Genomic DNA, 21,181 nt, shown 5'->3' on the forward strand with positions numbered 1-21,181 from the left:
TTCAGTGACTAGTTCGTTGTCCTGTGTTTAGTTATGTTTCAGTTTTGAGGCACTGACATGAGATATTAGTGTTTGTCAATTTTGTATGGTCAAGTAACAAACAATGAATGGTATATCACTTTTTTCAATATTGTTAATTCATTTCTGCAGATGTTAATGTCAAGCACGCATTTAAAATAGGTATTTACTGATTGCGGAATTTTATAGTTTGTCTGATGGTGGCATTTTGTGGTGCTTAAAAACAAGAAAGGCTGTGTGTGAGAGATAAACAGAGAAAATATGCCCTCACACAGAGAGACCGAGTGGTAAACAGATAGGGAGGGGACAAAGAGAGAGAGCGAGAAAGAGAGAGAGAGGGTGAGGGAGAGAGCGGGGGAAGAAGAGGGGCAGAGACAGAAAAGAGAGAAAGAGGGGGAGAGAGAGCCAGTCAGTAAAATAATGAGAGAGAGAGAGCGAGAGATGGGAGGAACAGAGTGAGAGAGAGAGGTGTATAGGGGAGGGAGAGAGAGGGGTAAGGGAACGGTGGTACTTTGATTCGTCAGTGACACTCAGAGCCTCCCAGTCAGTGTTATGCTGATTTCTCTCTCTCGTTCTCTGGTTACATTAGCATCACCCTGGCCTTTTCTTCCTGGCTGCACTACAATGACCCACTGCATCGCCAAGGAAATGTGTGCAGGCAAATGTACTGTCTGTCTTTGTATGTATGAATGAATGAGTGAGTGTGTCTGTTAATGCAATCCTGGCTCTCCACCCGGCCTTCATGAGTTTATCTGAGGACACACATCTACTCCCTGGAAGGTAGGTACCATAGGCAGACATGGTATGGGGCTGCATGGTGTGGGGCTTTAAGGGAGGCTGTGGGAATGGCTGCATGGAGGATTCTGTCTGTTTGCTTTCAGTTCAGTGTTGGGGATAAGAGGATTACAGGTTTGGTTCATGGGGATCACTGTTGTTGACGCAGCTACATGACCTTACAAGTTTCAGTTGATGTTATTTTATTGGACTATTTTAGTGTAGGGATAGTGTTCAGGCATGACATTTGATATAGGGGAACTACACATGTCGTAGAGAGAATGTCATTTGTCATATTTACCCTCACACTGTCTGCATGTCTCTGTCTCTACATTTCTGTCTGTATGTCTGTCTCCCGCACTTGTGTTCTCTCAAAGATGTTATATTGGTTAGTTTGTTACTGTTTAAGTGTATTTGACACATCACCTGATGTGATGTTGTTGTCAGGGAAATGGCTGAAAAAGCAGCATTCAAAAGTGTGACAGCAGTGTTGTATGTGTCCATTTATGTGTATATGTTCTGTACATGGAGGCTATCTAACAAGGTTGAAGCACTATCTGGAGTAGATTTAAATGACTGTTTTAGATTGAAATGTTCTGCATTGTGGGTCTCTACTGATTAGATTAAGGCAACAATGTCACCCCTTCTCCTCATGTGTCAAGCTGAACTTTTGTTTAGATCACAAATAATGTATTGCATCTTCCCGCTACAGCTTATAAAAGTCCATTATGTGAATCGGCACTCTGGCAAATCCCTGGTTTCCAAAGCTATAATGATGGAAGATAAACTCAAGGCTTTATTGACCATTTTCCAAGAACTGCATCAAATGAAGGCAGACATTAGGTCAGGGAAGTGAACTACACAGTAGATCTTGATATTGAGTTACCCTTGATATCTGCTCGTCTCTAAAGCTCATTCAGTACCATGGAGTCTAACCTACACAGGGGACTTTGGTATAAACACACAGAGAAATGGAGACATTGGAAATGCAAAGAGACTCCAGAAAGCGGTCCTAAATGAGACCGAGTCTGGTGTGTTAGACCGAGTCTGGTGTGTTAGACCGAGTCTGGTGTGTTTGACCGAGTCTGGTGTGTTAGACCGAGTCTGGTGTGTTAGACCGAGTCTGGTGTGTTAGACCGAGTCTGGTGTGTTAGACCGAGTCTGGTGTGTTAGACCGAGTCTGGTGTGTTAGACCGAGTTATTTATTTCACAAAATTGTTTGACTGAGGTTGTGTATTTATAGGCCTGGGGAGTAAAGAGTTTGTGTTTATTGACAGATGGAGATGGAGTATGTATGGAAATGTTTAGATGCGCCTGGATAGAGAATGTATGAGAGGGAGAGGAGGAACAGGGCACACAGGGGGGGTGTGGTGTGTGTGTGCAAAACATTAGGAATATTGAGTTGGACCCCCTTTTTTCAGAACAGCCTCAATTCGTTGGGCCATGGACTCTACAAGGTGTCAAAAGCGTTCCACAGGGATGCTGGCCCGTGTTGACTCAAATGCTTCCCACAGTTGTGTCAAGTTGGCTGGATGTCCTTTGGGTGTCCATATCTTGATACACACGACATTCGCCCTCTGAATGGCACAAATACAATCCATGTCTCAATTGTCTCAAGGCTTAAAAATCCTTCTTTAACCTCTCCTCCCGTTCACTGATTGAATTGGATTTAACAAGTGACATCAATAAGGGATTATAGCTTTCACTTGGTCAGACTGTCATGGAAAGAACAATGTGCTTCATGTTTTGAACACATAGTGTATATAATACTGCTGTAATCTGAATGCTGTTGATGTTTAAATGATTTCCAGGACCAGTCAAAAGTCTGGACACACCTACTCATTCAAGGGTTTTTCTTTATTTGTACTATTTTCTACATTGTAGAATAATAGTGAATACATCAAAACTATGAAATAACACATATGGAATCATGTAGTAAACAAAAAAGTGTTAAAAAAATCTAAATATATTTTATATTTTGAGACTCTTCAAAGTAGCCACCCTTTGCCTTGATGACAGCTTTGCACACTCCTGGCATTCTCTCAACCAGATTCATGAGGAATACATTTCAATTAACAGGTGTGCTTTGTTAAAAGTTCATTTGTGGAATTTCTTTCCTTTTTAATGTGTTTGAGCCAATCAGTTGTGTTGTGACAAGGTAGGGGTGGTATACAGAAGATAGCCGTATTTGGTAAAAGACCAAGTCCATATTATGGCAAGACCAGCTCAAATAAGCAAGAGAAACAACAGTCCATCATTACTTTAAGATATGAAGGTCAGTCAATACGGAAAATTTCAAGAACTTTGAAAATGTCTTAAAGTGCAGTTGCAAAAACAATCAAGTGCTTTGATGAAACTGGCTCTCATGAGGACCGCCACAGGAAAGGAAGACCCAGAGTTACCTCTGCTGCAGAGGATAAGTTCATTAGAGTTACCAGCCTCAGAAATTGCAGACCAAATAAATGCTTCACAGAGTTCAAGTAACAGTCACATCTCAACATCAACTGTTCAGAGGAGATTGAGTGAATCAGGCCTTGAATTGCTGCAAAGAAGCCACTACTAAAGGACACCAATAGTAATAAGAAGAGACTTGCTTGGGTCAAGAAACACGAGCAATGGACATTAGGCAGGTGGAAATCTGTCCTTTGGTCTGAGTCCAAATGAGATTTTTTGTTCCAACCGCCATGTCTTTGTGAGATGCAGAGTAGGTAAACGGATGATCTCTGCATGTGTAGTTCCCACTGTGAAGCATGGAGGAGGAGGTGTTATGATTTGGGGGTGCTTAGCTGGTGACACTGTCTGTGATTTATTAAAAAATGTATTTAGAATTTACCATCTACTGCATCTTGCCTATGCCGTTTGGTCATCGCTCATCCATATATTTATATGTACATATTCTTATTCATTCCTTTACACTTATGTGTATAAGGTAGCTGTTTTGAAATTGTTAGATTACTTGTTAGATATTACTGCATGGTCGGAACTAGAAGCACAAGCATTTCGCTACACTCGCATTTACATCTGCTAACCATGTAACCAATAAAATTTGATTTGAATTCAATGCCCACTTAATCAGCATGGCTACCATAGCATTCTGCAGCGATACACCATCCCATCTGGTTTGCGCTTAGTGGGACTATCATTTGATTTTCAACAGGACAATGACCCAACACACCTCCAGGCTGTGTAAGGGCTATTTGACCAAGAAGGAGAGTGATGCTGCATCAGATAACCTGGCCTCCACAATTCCTGACCTCAACCCAATTGAGATGGTTTGGGATGAGTTGGACCGCACAGTGAAGGAAAAGCAGCCAACAAGTGCTCAGCATTTGTGGGAACTCCTTCAAGACTGTTGGAAAAGCATTCCAGGTGAAGCTGGTTGAGAGAATGCTAAGAGTGTGCAAAGCTGTCATCAAGGCAAAGGGTGGCTACTTTGAAGAATCTCAAATATATTTTGATTTGTTTAACACTTTTCTGGTTACTACAGGATTCCATACTTGTTATTTAATAGTTGAGGTCTTCACTATTATTCTACAATGTAGAAAATAGTGAAAATAAAGAAAAACCCTTGAAATGAGTAGGTGTCCAAACTTTTGACTGGTACTGTATATCTAAGCTAAAATCTTAAGAGGGCACTTTTGTGGATTGCATATATAAAAGAGTAAAAGACTTCATGTTAGTACTAGCTTTTAGATTTTTATGGATTTGAGCATCGTTGATGTCAGTAACAGTAGCATGTTGCAGTCCTATGTAATGTTTGCTCACAAACACGAATCAAACCATTACATACGAACTGGCTGTGAATGAGGCTAAGTAACTGAATGCTGCATAACACCTGTAGTTGCCCTGACTAGGAACAAAAAAAAATATCACAAAAAGCCATCTCTTACCTCTCAGGGACCCCAATGTGGAGGATTTGCCAAAGAAAAGTGGGCACTGGTTCAGGAGGTCTAATCTTTTTTCTTAATTAAGCAAAAGCGTTGAAACTTTGTAGAAGTTAAATGTATGTTACTCATATAAAGATACAAATACAACAGGTTATCAGGGCTATATAGCCTACTAGCGGAGCCACTGATTACCAATGGTGTCAGAGACAACCCATGAGGACAGTTTACAGTGTGAGATTTGCCCATTAGTAAATCAATGACATTTGATATTCCATGTAGTACATGTGGTAGTGTTATTATTAGTTAATAACAGGGTGATTACGTAATATGGTTAGGGGGAGGGGAATCTTGAGGCAGAACAGTGATGATGATGACATGAGTAGCTGGGGCAGCGAAAACATTTATTTGCATTCCTCTGGGCTGTTCTCCTTCCCATGGGAGCAGAGTAGTCTTAGGAAGGCTCTCCAACACTCACATGCCCATTAGCCTGTCTTAGCTAACTCTATTTGTCAAGACGTCAGAAATCCTTTAGGAATTCTTACGGAGATGTAACAGAGGAAATGGAAGCAAGTCTAGTAGGCCTAAACTATTCATTTAGGAGCAGCGCAGCCAGTGAAAATTGACCAGGGGGTAAGGGGGGTATGTCACAAAAAGCAACACCAAGCAGGACTAATATTCCTAAATACTGACTCAATGTTCTTATAACCCATTGTCAACGGTATAGCTTTCGTAATCAATTGGACAATCAACTGCCATATCTGAATGTTTATCAAAGTTACTTAACATAACAAAGCAGGATAATTTAGATAGCTAAGATAAGGAGCCTTCACACATAACAAGCACACAATCATACCAAACAATGGATGTCAATGATGATAAATGGAAACTAGCTTCCTCCGCTGTCCCTGTTCCAATACTGGGTTTTAACCAGTGGGCCTCTGAACGCAAACACATATCCTCCTTGACAATGTACGGACCAGTTGACCTATAGAAAAGGATCGAATTCGTTAACTCCATTGGCAACATTTCAAGCTAGCTCTGGAGTGAGCTTACGGCACATTCTTATCTCCTCCCATCTGGTTTGCGCTTAGTAGGACTATCATTTGATTTTCAACAGGACAATGACACAACACACCTCCAGACTGTGTAAGGGCTATTTGACCAAGAAGCAGAGTGATGGAGTGCTGCTTCAGATGACCTGGCCTCCACAATCACCCGACCTCAACCCAATTGAGATGGTTTGGGATGAGTTGGACTGCAGAGTGAAGGAAAAGCAGCCAACAAGTGCTCAGCATATGTGGGAACTCCTTCAAGACTGTTGGAAAAGCATTCCAGGTGAAGCTGGTTGAGAGAATGCCAAGAGTGTGCAAAGCTGCCATCAAGGCAAAGGGTGGCTATTTTGAAGAATCTCAAATATAAAATATATTTTGAGTTGTTGAACACTTTTTTGGTTACTACATGATTCCATGTGTGTTATTTCATAGTGTTGATGTCTTCACCATTATTCTACAACGTAGAAAATAGTACAAATAAAGAAAAACTGGTACTGTACATATTCCACGTTTATTGATCACATTTTTACCAATACTGCAGAACGTTCTGTAATGATTCCTATGCTGAAGATGTATAACATATTTGTTGGTCTGATGTGTGTAATGAGGAGCATCCAGACGCTGCAGTTGATGCATTTATGAAATTGTTTCTTTCAGTTATTGATAGTTTCTTAATAGGTGCATGCCTGACTTTTAGAACTGTTAAGGCTCCATGGATTGAAGATGTATTGAAACATTTCATGGTTGAGAGACATTAAGCAAAAGGAGTGGCTAATAAGTCTGGCTGCACAGCTGATTGGCAAACTGTAAATTAAGAAATTATGTGACTGAACAAAAATAATAAGAAACTGTATTATGAAAGATATACAGTGGGGAGAACAAGTATTTGATACACTGCCGATTTTGCAGGTTTTCCTACTTACAAAGCATGTAGAGGTCTGTAATTTTTATCATAGGTACACTTCAACTGTGAGAGACGGAATCTAAAACAAAAATCCAGAAAATCACATTGTATGATTTTTAAATAATTAATTTGCATTTTATTGCATGACATAAGTATTTGATCACCTACCAACCAGTAAGAATTCCGGCTCTCACAGACCTGTTAGTTTATCTTTAAGAAGCCCTCCTGTTCTCCACTCATTACCTGTATTAACTGCACCTGTTTGAACTCGTTACCTGTATAAAAGACACCTGTCCACACACAATCAAACAGATTCCAACCTCTCCACAATGGCCAAGACCAGAGAGCTGTGTAAGGACATCAGGGATAAAATTGTAGACCTGCACAAGGCTGGGATGGGCTACAGGACAATAGGCAAGCAGCTTGGTGAGAAGGAAACAACTGTTGGCGCAATTATTAGAAAATGGAAGAAGTTCAAGATGACGGTCAATCACCCTCGGTCTGGGGCTCCATGCAAGATTTCACCTCGTGGGGCATCAATGATCATGAGGAAGGTGAGGGATCAGCCCAGAACTACACGGCAGGACCTGGTCAATGACCTGAAGAGAGCTGGGACCACAGTCTCAAAGAAAACCATTAGTAACACACTACGCCGTCATGGATTAAAATCCTGCAGCGCACGCAAGGTCCCCCTGCTTAAGCCAGTGCATGTCCAGGCCTGTCTGAAGTTTGCCAATGACCATCTGGATGATCCAGAGGAGGAATGGGAGAAGGTCATGTGGTCTGATGAGACAAAAATAGAGCTTTTTGGTCTAACTCCACTCGCCGTGTTTGGAGGAAGAAGAAGTATGAGTACAACCCCAAGAACACCATCCCAACCGTGAAGCATGGAGGTGGAAACATCATTCTTTGGGGATGCTTTTCTGCAAAGGGGACAGGACGACTGCACCGTATTGAGGGGAGGATGGATGGGGCCATGTATCGCGAGATCTTGGCCAACAACCTCCTTCCCTCAGTAAGAGCATTGAAGATGGGTCGTGGCTGGGTCTTCCAGCATGACAACGACACGAAGCACACAGCCATGGCAACTAAGGAGTGGCTCCGTAAGAAGCATCTCAAGGTCCTGGAGTGGCCTAGCCAGTCTCCAGACCTGAACCCAATAGAAAATCTTTGGAGGGAGCTGAAAGTCCGTATTGCCCAGCGACAGCCCCGAAACCTGAAGGATCTGGAGAAGATCTGTAGGGAGGAGTGGGCCAAAATCCCTGCTGCAGTGTGTGCAAACCTAGTCAAGAACTACAGGAAACGTATGATCTCTGTAATTGCAAACAAAGGTTTCTGTACCAAATATTAAGTTCTGCTTTTCTGATGTATCAAATACTTATGTCATGCAATAAAATGCAAATTAATTACTTAAAAATCATACAATGTGATTTTCGGGATTTTTGTTTTAGATTCCGTCTCTCATAGTTGAAGTGTACCTATGATAAAAATTACAGACCTCTACATGCTTTGTAAGTAGGAAAACCTGCAAAATCGGCAGTGTATCAAATACTTGTTCTCCCCACTGTATATCATTTTTGATGGAAAAATGCTTTGGTGTACTAAATGAAATTAAGAAAAACGAATTCAACTCCTTCTTTCATTGAATCAGAAGGCTCATTCATCACAAAACCTTTTGATATTGGCAATTATTTTAATGACTTTCATTGGCAAAGTGGTCAAACTCAGACATGAAATGACAACAACAAACTAAGCCATCATATTCATTCATAAAATACCAAATAATGAAAGTAAAACAGTGTACTTTTGAATTCTGCAAAGATAGTGTGGGACAGGTGGATAAAACTATTGTAGTTGTCATCAACTTCCAGTTAGAAACCAAGGAGAAGTCGTGGAATCCTACAGTAGAAACACATTTACTTTGTGGAGGGAGTACACGGATCAATTCTGTATGGCATTGAGTTATGTTTTGTGGTCCTCAAATCCAATTCTGATGTAATGCATTGGTAAGAGTCTCTTCGAGGTTTATTCAGGTCCCTATTTTTATTTTGAGTCATTCCTCTAACTCATTCAATTGATAACAGCCGGGCGGGCCCGAGCATTTCTGCCTCCATGCAAAAGATTTTCTAACTCACTGCTCATTTCATTTTAAGGAGCTTTTCACAGTTTCATTTTAAGGAGCTTTTCGTGGATGAAAGCACTTCAAAGCCCTCTGCTTTTCTTGATATGCAATTTATGACAACAAGACTATTGACCAATAAGTTCACATGCTAATGTGGAGGAGAAGCCATGTAGAATATTCAGATGTGAGATGTAGCCTAAATGTGAGAGAGACTCAGTGGTATGAGAAGAGGCAGTTTTTGAGGACTGGTAAGATAAGGCATTAGGTCTCAAAGCCCATGCAGATCATGTGTTTATAATTATCTAATTTGAAAGAGACATTTACATTTACATTTAAGTCATTTAGCAGACGCTCTTATCCAGAGCGACTTACAAATTGGTGCAGACATCAAGGCACATGCATCCTGGGCAACCAAAGGGTTGATCTCCAGGTCATTTTTAGATTCATGACTAATGCAACTACATTTACTGCATCTAAATGTTTCATATATCTACAGTACAGTCCAACTCTGAGGAATGGGTGCCTCCCCCCCAAAATGACAGTACATTAGCTGTGGGCAGTACATGCTGATAAATATATTGTTCAGCACAGAGCATCAAACCAGAGTTATGCTGTTAAGTCGTCAGAACGTTGTGGGAAACTGAAACCGCAGGATTATGGTGACATTTACTTGTCAGCCCTGGGTCGGTTGAGTGCGCTTTTACATGGAGAGCATGCGCGGTTCAGCTCACTCCCACGACCTCAAGGCATCTCCAGAGGCCCACTTTGAGGATGTGACATTTTTACATTTTAGTCATTTAGCAGACGCTCTTATCCAGAGCGACTTACAGTAGAGTGCATACATTTTATTACATTTTACATACTGAGACAAGGATATCCCTACCGGCCAAACCCTCCCTAACCCGGACGACGCTATGCCAATTGTGCGTCGCCCCACGGACCTCCCGGTTGCGGCCGGCTGCGACAGAGCCTGGGCGTGAACCCAGAGACTCTGGTGGCGCAGCTAGCACTGCAATGCAGTGCCCTAGACCACTGCGCCACCCGGGAGATGGTGACACATGTGACATGTGTGTGAGGCAGTATGTGGTATTCAACATATTTGGATAGCTGATTCTTTAACGTGGAAAGGCAACAACATGCATGTGATGCACCACTTCTGTTTTTGAATTGTGATCATAACTGGCTTTGGCTTGATCCATTGATCCATCCAGGCGAACAGTATCATATGATTACCGTCTGAAGTTAAGCTCTTTACTTAGCAGTTAGCCTAGATGGAAACACAGTTTTAAGGTATTTTTTTTTCATATGCATGCTCTGCAAGTATAATCGTGTCACCGCTCACATGCTCATGTATACGGCAAACGCCTCAAATGTAATTCAGACTGTACATGGCCACCACCATGCTACAACAGGCACTAATCCCACCAGTTATCTCCCGAGTCAAGACCATCACACAGTACGAGTGACATTTCTAGTTAAAGTGGAATACCATGTCAAAGTGGAATAATGTTTTTCTAAATCTTTGCATGTTAATTAAAAATGAACAGCTGAAATGTCTTGAGTCAATAACTATTCAACCGCTTTGTTATGGCAAGCCTAAATAAGTTCAGGAGTAAAAATGTGCTTAACAAGTCACATAATACGTTGCATATACTCACTCTGTGTGCAATAAGTGTTTAACATGGTTTTTGAATGGCTACCTCATCTCTGTATCCTATACATACAATTAACTGCAAGGTCCCGTCATTGAGCAGTGAATTTCAAACACAGATTCAACCACAAAGACCAGGGAGGTTTTCCAATGCCTCACAAAGAAGGGCACCTACTGTATTGGTAGACGGGTAAAATAAAATAAAAATGCAGACATTGAATATCCCTTTGAGCATGGTGAAGTTATTAATTACACTTTGGCTGGTGTATCAATACACCCAGTCACTACAAAGATACAGATGTCCTTCCTAACTCAGTTGCCGGAGAGGAAGGAAACCGCTGGGGGATTTCACCATGAGGCCAATGGTGACTTTAAAACAGTTACAGAGTTTAATGGCTGTGATAGGAGACAATTGTGAATGGATCAACAACATTGTAGTTACTCTACAATACTAACCTAATTGACAGAGTGAAAAAATATTCCAAAACATGCATCCTGTTTGTTACAAGGCACTAAAGTAATACTGAAAAAAATGTGGCAAAGCAAATCACTTTTTGTCCTGAATACAGTGTTATGTTTAGGGCAAATTCAATACAACACAATACTGAGTACCACTCTCCATATTTTCAAGCATAATGGTGGCTTCATCATGTTATGGGTATGTAGAGTTTTTTAGGATAAAAAAGAAACAGAATGGAGCTAAGCACAGGCAAAATCCTAGAGGCACTGGCAGATGAATCTACCTTCCAACAGGACAATTGTCAATGGTGTATTGGAGGCGAAGTCAGGTGTAGGAGAGCAGAGTATAATGAACAGGCACATTTTTATTAAAGTTCCAAAAACGAGAGCACTATATAGATCAAAGGCGCTCAAAAAAAGTAACATAAAAGTAAAGCGCGTAAACTAACACCACATGACATAAAACAATTACACACAAAACATGATGGGAAACAGAGGTTTAAATACAAGTAGATTGAATGTGGAAATGAAAACCAGGTGTGTATGGAAACAAGACAAGACAAATGGATATATGAAAAATGGATTGGTGATGGCTAGAAAGCCGGTGACGTCGATCGCGGAACGCCGCCCGAACAAGGAGAGTAGCCGACTTCGGCGGAAGTCGTGACAACAATAGCCTAAAACACAAGGCCAAATATACACTGGAGCTGCTTACAAAGAAGACATTGAATGTTCCTGAGTGGCTTAGTTACAGTTTTGACTTAAATCTACTTGAAAATCTATGTCAAGACTTAAATGGTTGTGTAGCAACAAAATATTGACTCAGGAGTGTGAATACTTATATACATTATATATTTCTGTATTTAAATTTTCCATAAATTAGCAAACATTTCTAAAAACATGTTTTCACTTCGTCATTATGGGATATTGTGTGTAGATGGGTGAGAGAAAAAACTATTGAATCAATTTTGAATTCGGTAAACTTCCCCTCCGCAAAATACAGCTAACAGATCTTTTTATAAATAATTATGATAAAACATGGGCTTAAAAATGAAGTTTAGTAAATAAATTAACATCTAAACATTTTTAAAACAGTACAAATCTGAGGGTGCCCCCTATGGGCATGTCGCCACTGCCTGCACTCATGAGCATTACTAACTGTGTTCAAACAGGTAGAGACTAGAGACACATGCACAGAGGGAGATACATGACGGAATAGATACAGTATTAAAAATAACACAGTAGTGTCAATTGTAAATCATTGACTTCTGATATGTGTGCAGGCCATCTAAGTTTGGACATCTAAACTGGATCTGTGGAAGCGTCTCAAATGGCAACCTATTTCCTATATAGTACACTACTGTTGACCAGGGCTCAGTATTGCACTAAATAGGGAGTAGGGTTCCAATTGGGACACAGTCTTTGTTTGTCACTATCCAGGTCACCCAGTACACTAGAGCTGACCAGAGCAGCTATTCAACTGAACTCAAAGACACATTATCTTTGGCACAGTTCAGCTGGTCCCACAAAAAACAGATTAGCCACAGTTGACCAACGTCGCAGTTCAGCCGGTCAACTAGTGGTAATGCAGCTTTCTAATGTGGTGACAAGCATTCATGGATGCACACACACATGATCACGCATGAGCTGTACTCACACACATACTCTCTCTCACACACACACGCACGCACGCACGCACGCACGCACGCACGCACGCACACGCACACACACACACACACACACACACACACACACACACACACACACACACGAGGGTGTTCTGGTACTCATGTACTGTTACTAGTGAGCATGCCTGTTTCTTGGAAAAACACAGCGAGTAGAACAAGAACATCCACTGTAGCGCTGTCAGTGGAAAAGATGGTTTGTTTGAAAGTGATGACACACATTGGTCTGTAACGAAGCTTTCCAATTTACATTCAACATGTTAAAAAAGTACCAAGAGGTTTGGTTTGCATGAAATCAAAAAACAAAATCTGAAATATTAATGTCAGGGTCATTTTGAAGTAGTATCATAACGTAGTTCTTATTGGTGTGTGTTTGAGTAGCAAAGCCGGGCTGTCTATTTCTTTGAAAGAAGAATAAAGGAACACCCTTCAAGTCTCCTTTTTCTGTGGGGGGGGGGGGGGCAGCTAACATCCTGTTATTTTACACAGTATATGTTAAGTAGGTCAACGATGTGAACTCACTGTTCTTTGTGCGGTTTCAATAAAGAAAACCTGTTTGTGATGTTAATGGTTATGGCATGGATCATTTACACCAGGCTCAAGTACCCATCTGAAATATGACTGAGGTACATTAACCACCAGCAGTTCCATGTGTTGTCATGACATGATCAGTAAATTCAGACAACCAACCCATTTGATAATGTCTGTCAAGCACCCACGTAACATTGTTGCCTACATGTACCTGAATATATCGGATAGGGTTGTTATGTAATCATGTGAAACATAATGACAAGTCACTCTACTGGAAATTGATATTCAGGTCAAGGGGAAATGCAAGGAGTAATGAGTTCTGTGGAGCGCTTCCAACCAGACTCAATTACTGAGCATCACTATGTTATATAGCCTTGCTTCTACGGCACCGATGTTGTAATAAATGATTAATATTTCCTAGAGTTGTGGTGGTAGAACTACTGTAACAGTCAAACCTTTGGACACACCTACTCATTCAAGGGTTTTTCTTCATTTTTACTATTGTCTACATTGTACAATAATAGTGAAGTGTTAAACAAATCAACATATATTTTATGTTTGAGATTCTTCAAAGTAGCCACCCTTTGACTTGATGACAGCTTTGCACACTCTTGGCATTCTCACAAACAGCTTCATGGGGTAGTCACCTGGAATGCATTTCAATTAACAGGTGTGCATTGTTAAAAGTTAATTTGTGGAATTTATTTCAGTTGTGTTGTTTAAGACATCAGTCAATCTGGAAATTTTTAAGAACAAAAAACCTTTATGTGTTATTTCATAGTTTTGATGTCTTCACTACTTTCTACAATGTATAAAATAGTAAAAATAAAGAAAAACCCTTGAATGAGTAGGTGTGTCCAAACTTTTGACTGGTACTGTATATCTTGCTGTGTAAGGTATTGAAATACTTATTGGAGCATGGCTACAGGTTCAAGGACTCTCTCTGTATGACTGAATGAATGTTGACCTAAATGTTTATTTTTAACAAAGTTCCCTGGGCACGTCAAATAAGGTAGCAGATTTAGTTTGATGACTGTGTTGGGTTGCATATAAAACCATACTGTAATGTGCAATGCATTGCTGCCTTCTCGTTTAGAGAAAATCTGTCTGCACATAAGATGTGACACACTTGGCTTGTCTCACACTTACACCCTCATCATCATGCAAACACATTGGTAACACTTTACATTAGGGTATAATTTATAAAGGGTTTATAAGTAGCTTATAAACTGTTAATAATTTGTTTATAGATAGCCAATCAAGCCTTATTCATTTGGTTACTAAATATGGACTAGAAAAATAAGCAAACTTCGTAACCTACATAAGGAGGGATGCTTGAGGGCCATGAATGTCTAGGGAGATTAGAGCCTCTGGAGGACGGGGAGGCCCATTCAGAACACGAGTGGTGTTCAAGACCCTTTGTGTTTTTCTTATTTCCTGGCTTTAATTAGATTTTTTATTTCGCTTTTCTCTGTCTGCATAATACAAACTCAATTCCTCAGCAGGAAGCATTTCCATGTGGACAGCTAGGGTCTCTGAACTGGCTCTGTCCAGCTCCTCTGCATGACTCATAACGTGTGTCTCTGATATAATACTTTTGCTAGACAGGCTTTATTAGCAGAGGGACTGCAGGCTTCTCCAACATCCCTCACATCAACCGTAACAGACATGTCCAATAACCTCTGGGTATCATATAACATCAGTGTGTGTGCACGGTAGAAAAAAAATAAGATTTACCATCTGCTCAACGCTCTCTGGAGCAACTTTAAGCTCCCATTTATCTCAATCTCCCTCTCTGTCTCTCTCATTACTAATCTTCTCTGTGGGATATTTGGGTTCAGTGAGATACTCAGACTTTTTGGGCATTCATTTTTAGGTGCCACCGTATCTGCTGTGAAACGTTCAATCTCTCCAACTATATTTCCCTCTGTTGTGCCTTTCTACCGCTTCAAATGCATGCCTTTATCACAGAATCTTGGTCTTTATCTAACAACACTCCTCCTATAGTATATGCCATCCACTCTGCAGAAACTGCAGCATATAACATAATAATACAGCCTCCTTAACACATCTACTCCAATATACGCCACATACAAACCAGCAGCTGCTGGGTGAAGAGCACACATTCAAACTCGCAAAAGTACAGGCAGTGTCTTGATTCAGTGCTCAACACAGCTCTCTGCATAACCACAGTCCAAAATCTTGGCACAATTTGTGTCTCTGCAAATATATTTATTGTAAATACATTTATGGTGCATGGTTTTCAACGGTGTGATTTGGCTTCTATTTGTCTCTCCGGAGCAGTTAAATTAGATTAGCCAGAAAGTAGGGCCCTTTTGAAAAAATATGTTAGGCCAATTCATTCTTTTAAAATCTATGTATTTCCATCTTTTCCCTTTTTTTTCTTATCAAAAGCAGACAACTGTAGAGCTAATAACAACAACAAATAGTGTAGGGAAGCATTTGTTGCTATGCTACTTTCTCACTTCCATTTTCTGTTCATTTCTCCTCTGATTTTTCCTTTGTCACTCATTTACTGATTATTAAATTAGATGATTCAGAGAGAACTTGTGTCTGTAATTAACTCTGGCAAACACAACGTAATTACATAATTAATACAATTAACTGCACTACTGTTTTCTGACTAACCGTTACACTCCTCTGTCCTCTCCAGATGGGAAATGCTTCAGACACAACCCTGTTTGTCTCCACAATCTCAAAGGAGCTTGACTTCCTCATGGGCACTTTCTACAGCATATTCTGTGAGTTCCTATTCCCTGTCAATGGGTCAAATTTACTCACTGTTGATCCAGTCCTTACATTTGGGTAAATCTGATTCCAGCTAAGGGGAGCCAGTCACAGCCACATACAGATCAGATAGAAGCGTCAAGGCATTTACCCTCATCCATTCTTAAGAGTACTGTATGATTTTATGCCTGGATATATACCCTGATTTGACATATTCCTAATTCTTCCTCTATGTTTAGGTCTTTATTTACAGTGCATTCTGAAAGTATTCAGACCCCTTCCCCTTTTCCACATTTTGTTATGTTACAGCCTGATTCTAAAATTGATAAAATAATTTCCCCCCACTCAATCTACACACAATACTCCATAATGACAAAGCCAAAACAGGTTTTTCAAAATGTTTGCAAATGTTTTAAATATAAGAAACAAAAATTCATGATTTACTTACAGTTGAAGTTGGAAGTTTACAAACACCTTAGCCAAATACATTTAAACTCCGTTTTTCACCATTCCTAACATTTAATCCTAGTAAAAAGTCCCTGTCTTAGGTCAGTTAGGAACACCACTTTATTTTAAGAATGTGAAATGTCAGAATAATAGTAAAGAGATTTATTTATTTCAGATTTTATTTATTTCATCACATTCCCAGTGGGTCAGAAGTTTACATACACTCAATTAGTATTTGGTAGCATTGCCTTTAAATTGTTTAACTTGGGTCAAACGTTTCAGGTAGCCTTCCACAAGCTTCCCACAATGAGTTGGGTGAATTTTGGCCCATTCCTCCTGACAGAGCTGGTGTAACGGAGTCAGGTTTGTAGGCCTCCTTGCTCGCACACACTTTTTCAGTTCTGCCCACAAATGTTTTATAGGATTGAGGTCAGGGCTTTGTGATGGCCACTCCAATACCTTGACTTTGTTGTCCTTAAGCCATTTTGCCACAACATTGGAAGTATGCTTGGGGTCATTGTCCATTTGGGAGACCCATTTGCGACCAAGCTTTAACTTCCTGATTGATGTCTTGAGATATTGCTTCAATATATCCACATAAATTTCCATCCTCATGATGCCATCGATTTTGTGAAGTGCACCAGTCCTTCCTGCAGCAAAGCACCCCCACAACATGATGCTGCCACCCCTGTGCTTCACGGTTGGGATGGGGTTCTTCGGCTTGCAAGCCTCCCCCTTTTTCCTCCAAACATAACAATGGTCATTATGGCCAAACAGTTCTATTTTTGTTTCATCAGACCAGAGGACATTTCTTCAAAAAGTATGATCTTTGTCCCCATGTGCAGTTGCAACCCGTAGTCTGGCTTTTTTATGACGGTTTTGGAGCAGTGGCTCCTTCCTTTCTGAGCGGCCTTTCCGGTTATGTTGATATAGGACTTGTTTTACTGTGGATATAGATACTTTTGTACCTGTTTCCTCCAGCATCTTCACAAGGTCCTTTGCCGTTGTTCTGGGATTGATTTGCACTTTTTGCACCAAAGTACGTTCATCTCTAGGAGACAGAACACGTCTTCTTCCTGAGCGATATGACGGCTGCGTGGTCCCATGGTGTTTATACTTGCGTACTATTGTTTGTACAGATGAACGTGTTACCTTCAGGTTCGTTTCAGGTTCTCAAAAATTTAAAAAAAAAAGTTTTTGCTTTGTCATTATGGGGTGTGTAGATTAAGGATATTTAAAAAATATATATATATATTTTAGAATAACGATGTAACGTAAAAAAATGTGGAAAAAGTCAAGGGGTCTGAATACTTTCAGAATGCACTGTAGTTATCATTCTCTTTTTTTCCCCTCATATTTCATTCTCTTTCTCTTCTAGGTGTTCTGTCTCTCCTGGGGAATGGCATCTTGCTGCTTGTTGCGTATCGTAAGCGATTGTCCTTGAAGCCGGCCGAGTTCTTCATCATAAACCTGTCCATCAGCGACCTTGGGATGACCCTGTCTTTATTCCCTCTGGCCATTCCCTCAGCATTCGCTCACAAGTATTTGATATTCTTTCTTTCTTCTTGTTCATGGAACAAAAAAACCCTAGGGCATTATCGAGAAATCATCGTTATTCTATGCTGCAATGATAATGACTAAATATCTCAGTGAAAACTTTCTTCTGTCTAACTCTCTTATCTCTCCCCACTGTGTAGGTGGCTGTTTGATGAGATCACCTGTCAGTTTTACGCTATGTGTGGGGTTCTGTTTGGTCTGTGCAGTCTGACCAACCTCACAGCTCTCTCTTCCATCTGCTGCCTCAAAGTCTGCTTCTCTTACTATGGTGAGTTAGATGTCATTGGGATATAATCTAACCTTAATTTTTTGTTGTATGTTAATCTCTGAGATGGTGAAGTAGTCTGTTAAAACTGATGCAATCTAATGTGCCCTTTCGAGATGAATAAAGCACTATTTTATCTTATGTCAAAATGCTAATTTCTCCTCCTTCCTTTTCCCCTCTGTCCCATTTTCCATCCTCAGGCAATAAATTCTCCTCATCCCATGCCTGCTTCCTGGTGGTGGCAGTGTGGTGTTATGCCTCTGTGTTCGCCATCGGTCCCCTGGCACATTGGGGACACTACGGGCCCGAGCCTTATGGCACTGCCTGCTGCATTGACTGGCACGTACCCAACTACGAGCTGTCTGCCCTGTCTTACATCGTCTGCCTGTTCCTCTTCTCCTACGCTCTGCCCTGCACCGTCATCTTCCTCTCCTACACCTTCATCCTGCTGACGGTGCGCGGCTCTCACCAGGCCGTCCAGCAGCATGTGTCACCCCAGACCAAGACCACCAACGCACACGCCCTCATCATCAAGGTCAGAGTATCCCTGTGTCAGCAGTCCAGTTCACAACAACAACAGCTCAGGGATTATGTAATTTTGTGTGTGGTTAGACTTGTATAGTTTGCAGGGTCTGTGCCAAAGTTATAAAGCATTATATCTTGCGACTAAGTCAAGTGATATTGAATATTTATGGCTGTTTATATATTGTGTGTGTTTTTCAACAGTTGTCAGTAGCAGTATGCATCGGCTTCCTGGGTGCATGGAGCCCCTACGCCATAGTGGCCATGTGGGCGGCATTTGGTGACGCCACTCTGGTGCCTCCTACTGCATTCGCCCTGGCGGCCATCTTTGCCAAATCGTCCACCATCTACAATCCTATGGTCTACCTCCTTTGCAAACCAAACTTCCGCAAGTGTCTTTGTCGAGACACATCCACGTTCCGCAATAGGATCTGCAGGGGCAGCCCCCGGCCTGAACAGAAAGACCCATTTGGATCCACATCCCAGAGAAACAACAAGGACATGAGTGTCTCAAACGGACAGCCAGAGAGCCACAGGGCATGTCTGTACTGTGCCGAGGATGGAGCACACTGCCACACAGGGACCACACCCCAGAGGACTGCCCGAATACTGTCAGGCTCCACCTACAGCAATGCGACTATCAGTCAACTCTCTGCTAAACAACAGACTCCTTTCCTCTAGTAGTGAATCAGAACTGTATCCTACCCTAATCATTCAGGCAGGGATGGAGATGGCCATGTGGAAAGACATGGCCAGGATGGGAGACAGTAAAATGGCAAAAAGGATTGGTGGAATTCAGTTAAGCACAAAGGGCAAGATGTCAGTATCTGTGAGAGACTGGCCCATCATGCCTCATCAGCGTTTGCCTCCGCTACAAAACAGTGCATGCATTTTCCTGTGGCCTCCATCCCCCCAAACATACATATGTTTTTAGCTGGCCGAGTTGCTGGTATTGGCGCTTATTTGTGCAATATTTGTTAATGCCTCCATTCCAGATAGCCATTATTGGCATTACAGCAAGCTGCAGCCAGCCTCAGCATCCCTATAGGGAGAACCTCAGTCCATTCTGTTCTGACCAAGGTCATTGCCAAAGGACCACAGCTTCAAGGTTGGATATTTTGCAAAAAAACATACTTCTTGAAATGTTTTTGTACGTCAGCAGCTGTTGTACTCCGTCTCACTCACCATAGCAAACAAGTTGGTCAATGCAAACAACAAAGAACATTAAGTTGTACAAGATGCCTAAGGACAAAATTGTTAACTGAAATATTTAAATATATTTATAAAAGAGAACATTTATTGTTATAAGTGCAGTGGATTTATCCAGGACAATCACATAGCAAGGAGACAGAACCAAAGGAAATAGGAGCCCAATGATCCCACACATTATGCAATGTTCACATCCGTGTAGTGGGGGCGATATGAAAATCTTATAGCTAATCACTAAACTCGTCTGGTGATACCGTGCCAGTGTAGAGAGAGGCCTTGGCAAAATTTCTCCTGACATTATTTCTAATATATTGTTGATAGTACTGGGCTGTGAAGCAGGCCTTGCTCTGGATTTCCCTTCGGACCATTGTGTTGTTGTGCTGTTGGCTTTGATGTGTATTTGTAATAAGAGAGCATATCCAGGCTATATTTTCATCATGATGTCCTTATTAAAACTGTGAAACAAATATGAGGAAATTGCTTTAATTAGCTAATTTTAGAAACAATATGGAAACTACCAGTCTGGTACGTGGTTATAATTGTTTGAAGTGTAAGTCATGTTTCAAAACGGCCCATCAAAATAGGCCTACCTTGTCACAGGTTAGAGGTCATCATGGAGTGTTATCCCTGAGGCTGCCACAGGAGGGCATCCTTATGTTTCTAGTGTCCATGTGAGCCTGATTAGGATTACTGGGTTCACCTAGTTTAGGACTATTTAGGTTCCTCTATGGAACTGGGCCGGTTGCTCAGGCCTCTTGTCTTGTTTTGTGTTGTACTCATGTGCACTTGCTTTGTTGTTTTTTCTGTGAATACTTCAGTAAACATTCTGGATTTACCCTCACCTCTGCCTGCTGTGTTTCTCTGCGTCTGGGTACGAGTTCATACTAGAGTTATTGTCACATACCTGTTCTGATGGGCAGGGAGGTTCAGGCCTGCATGCTGTGGGTCAGGTAAGGTAAAGTCATTATTTGTGACATGACAGATATCATGTGCCGTAGTTTAATGAGATTAGATTAACCATCTCTGTTTTTCAATAACATTTTCACGGCTGCAAACTTTTGAAGAAGGCTTGGCGTGAGATTTGCTGTGTGAATTTCATTGCCCTAGATGGAAAATGTTACTGTTTTAAAGCTAATTCCCTGCAATTCTACATATTTTGACATGGCTTAGACGTATGACCAGGATGGGAAAAAAATAAAAAAAAATAAACCACAGGTCAGGTGTATTCAGGATTCTTTAAACATTAAATGTTTGCCTCCCCTGAAGTGCAAGGTGTTTTAAAATGTTCTTGTTATAAAAACACATTTCTCAAATCACCAAACCTCCAAACAAATTATCAAATGAATATTA

The 21,181-nt window shown here is 41.0% G+C and overlaps 1 protein-coding gene across 1 annotated transcript; it reads left to right on the forward strand.

Annotated features, from left to right (window-relative positions):
• Nucleotides 1-526: 526 nt before the first annotated feature.
• Nucleotides 527-20,687, forward strand: LOC139543251 (opsin-5-like). The gene is made up of 6 exons (XM_071349500.1): nt 527-798; nt 15,758-15,845; nt 17,657-17,819; nt 17,976-18,103; nt 18,301-18,635; nt 18,827-20,687. The coding sequence occupies exons 2-6, from the start codon at nt 15,758-15,760 to the stop codon at nt 19,301-19,303; spliced, it is 1,191 nt and encodes a 396-aa protein (XP_071205601.1). The 5' UTR covers nt 527-798; the 3' UTR covers nt 19,304-20,687.
• The last annotated feature ends 494 nt before the right edge of the window (nt 20,688-21,181 follow it).

The sequence above is a fragment of the Salvelinus alpinus genome, chromosome 17 (genome assembly GCF_045679555.1).
Source record: "Salvelinus alpinus chromosome 17, SLU_Salpinus.1, whole genome shotgun sequence".
In the NCBI taxonomy this organism is placed as follows: Eukaryota; Metazoa; Chordata; class Actinopteri; order Salmoniformes; family Salmonidae; genus Salvelinus; species Salvelinus alpinus.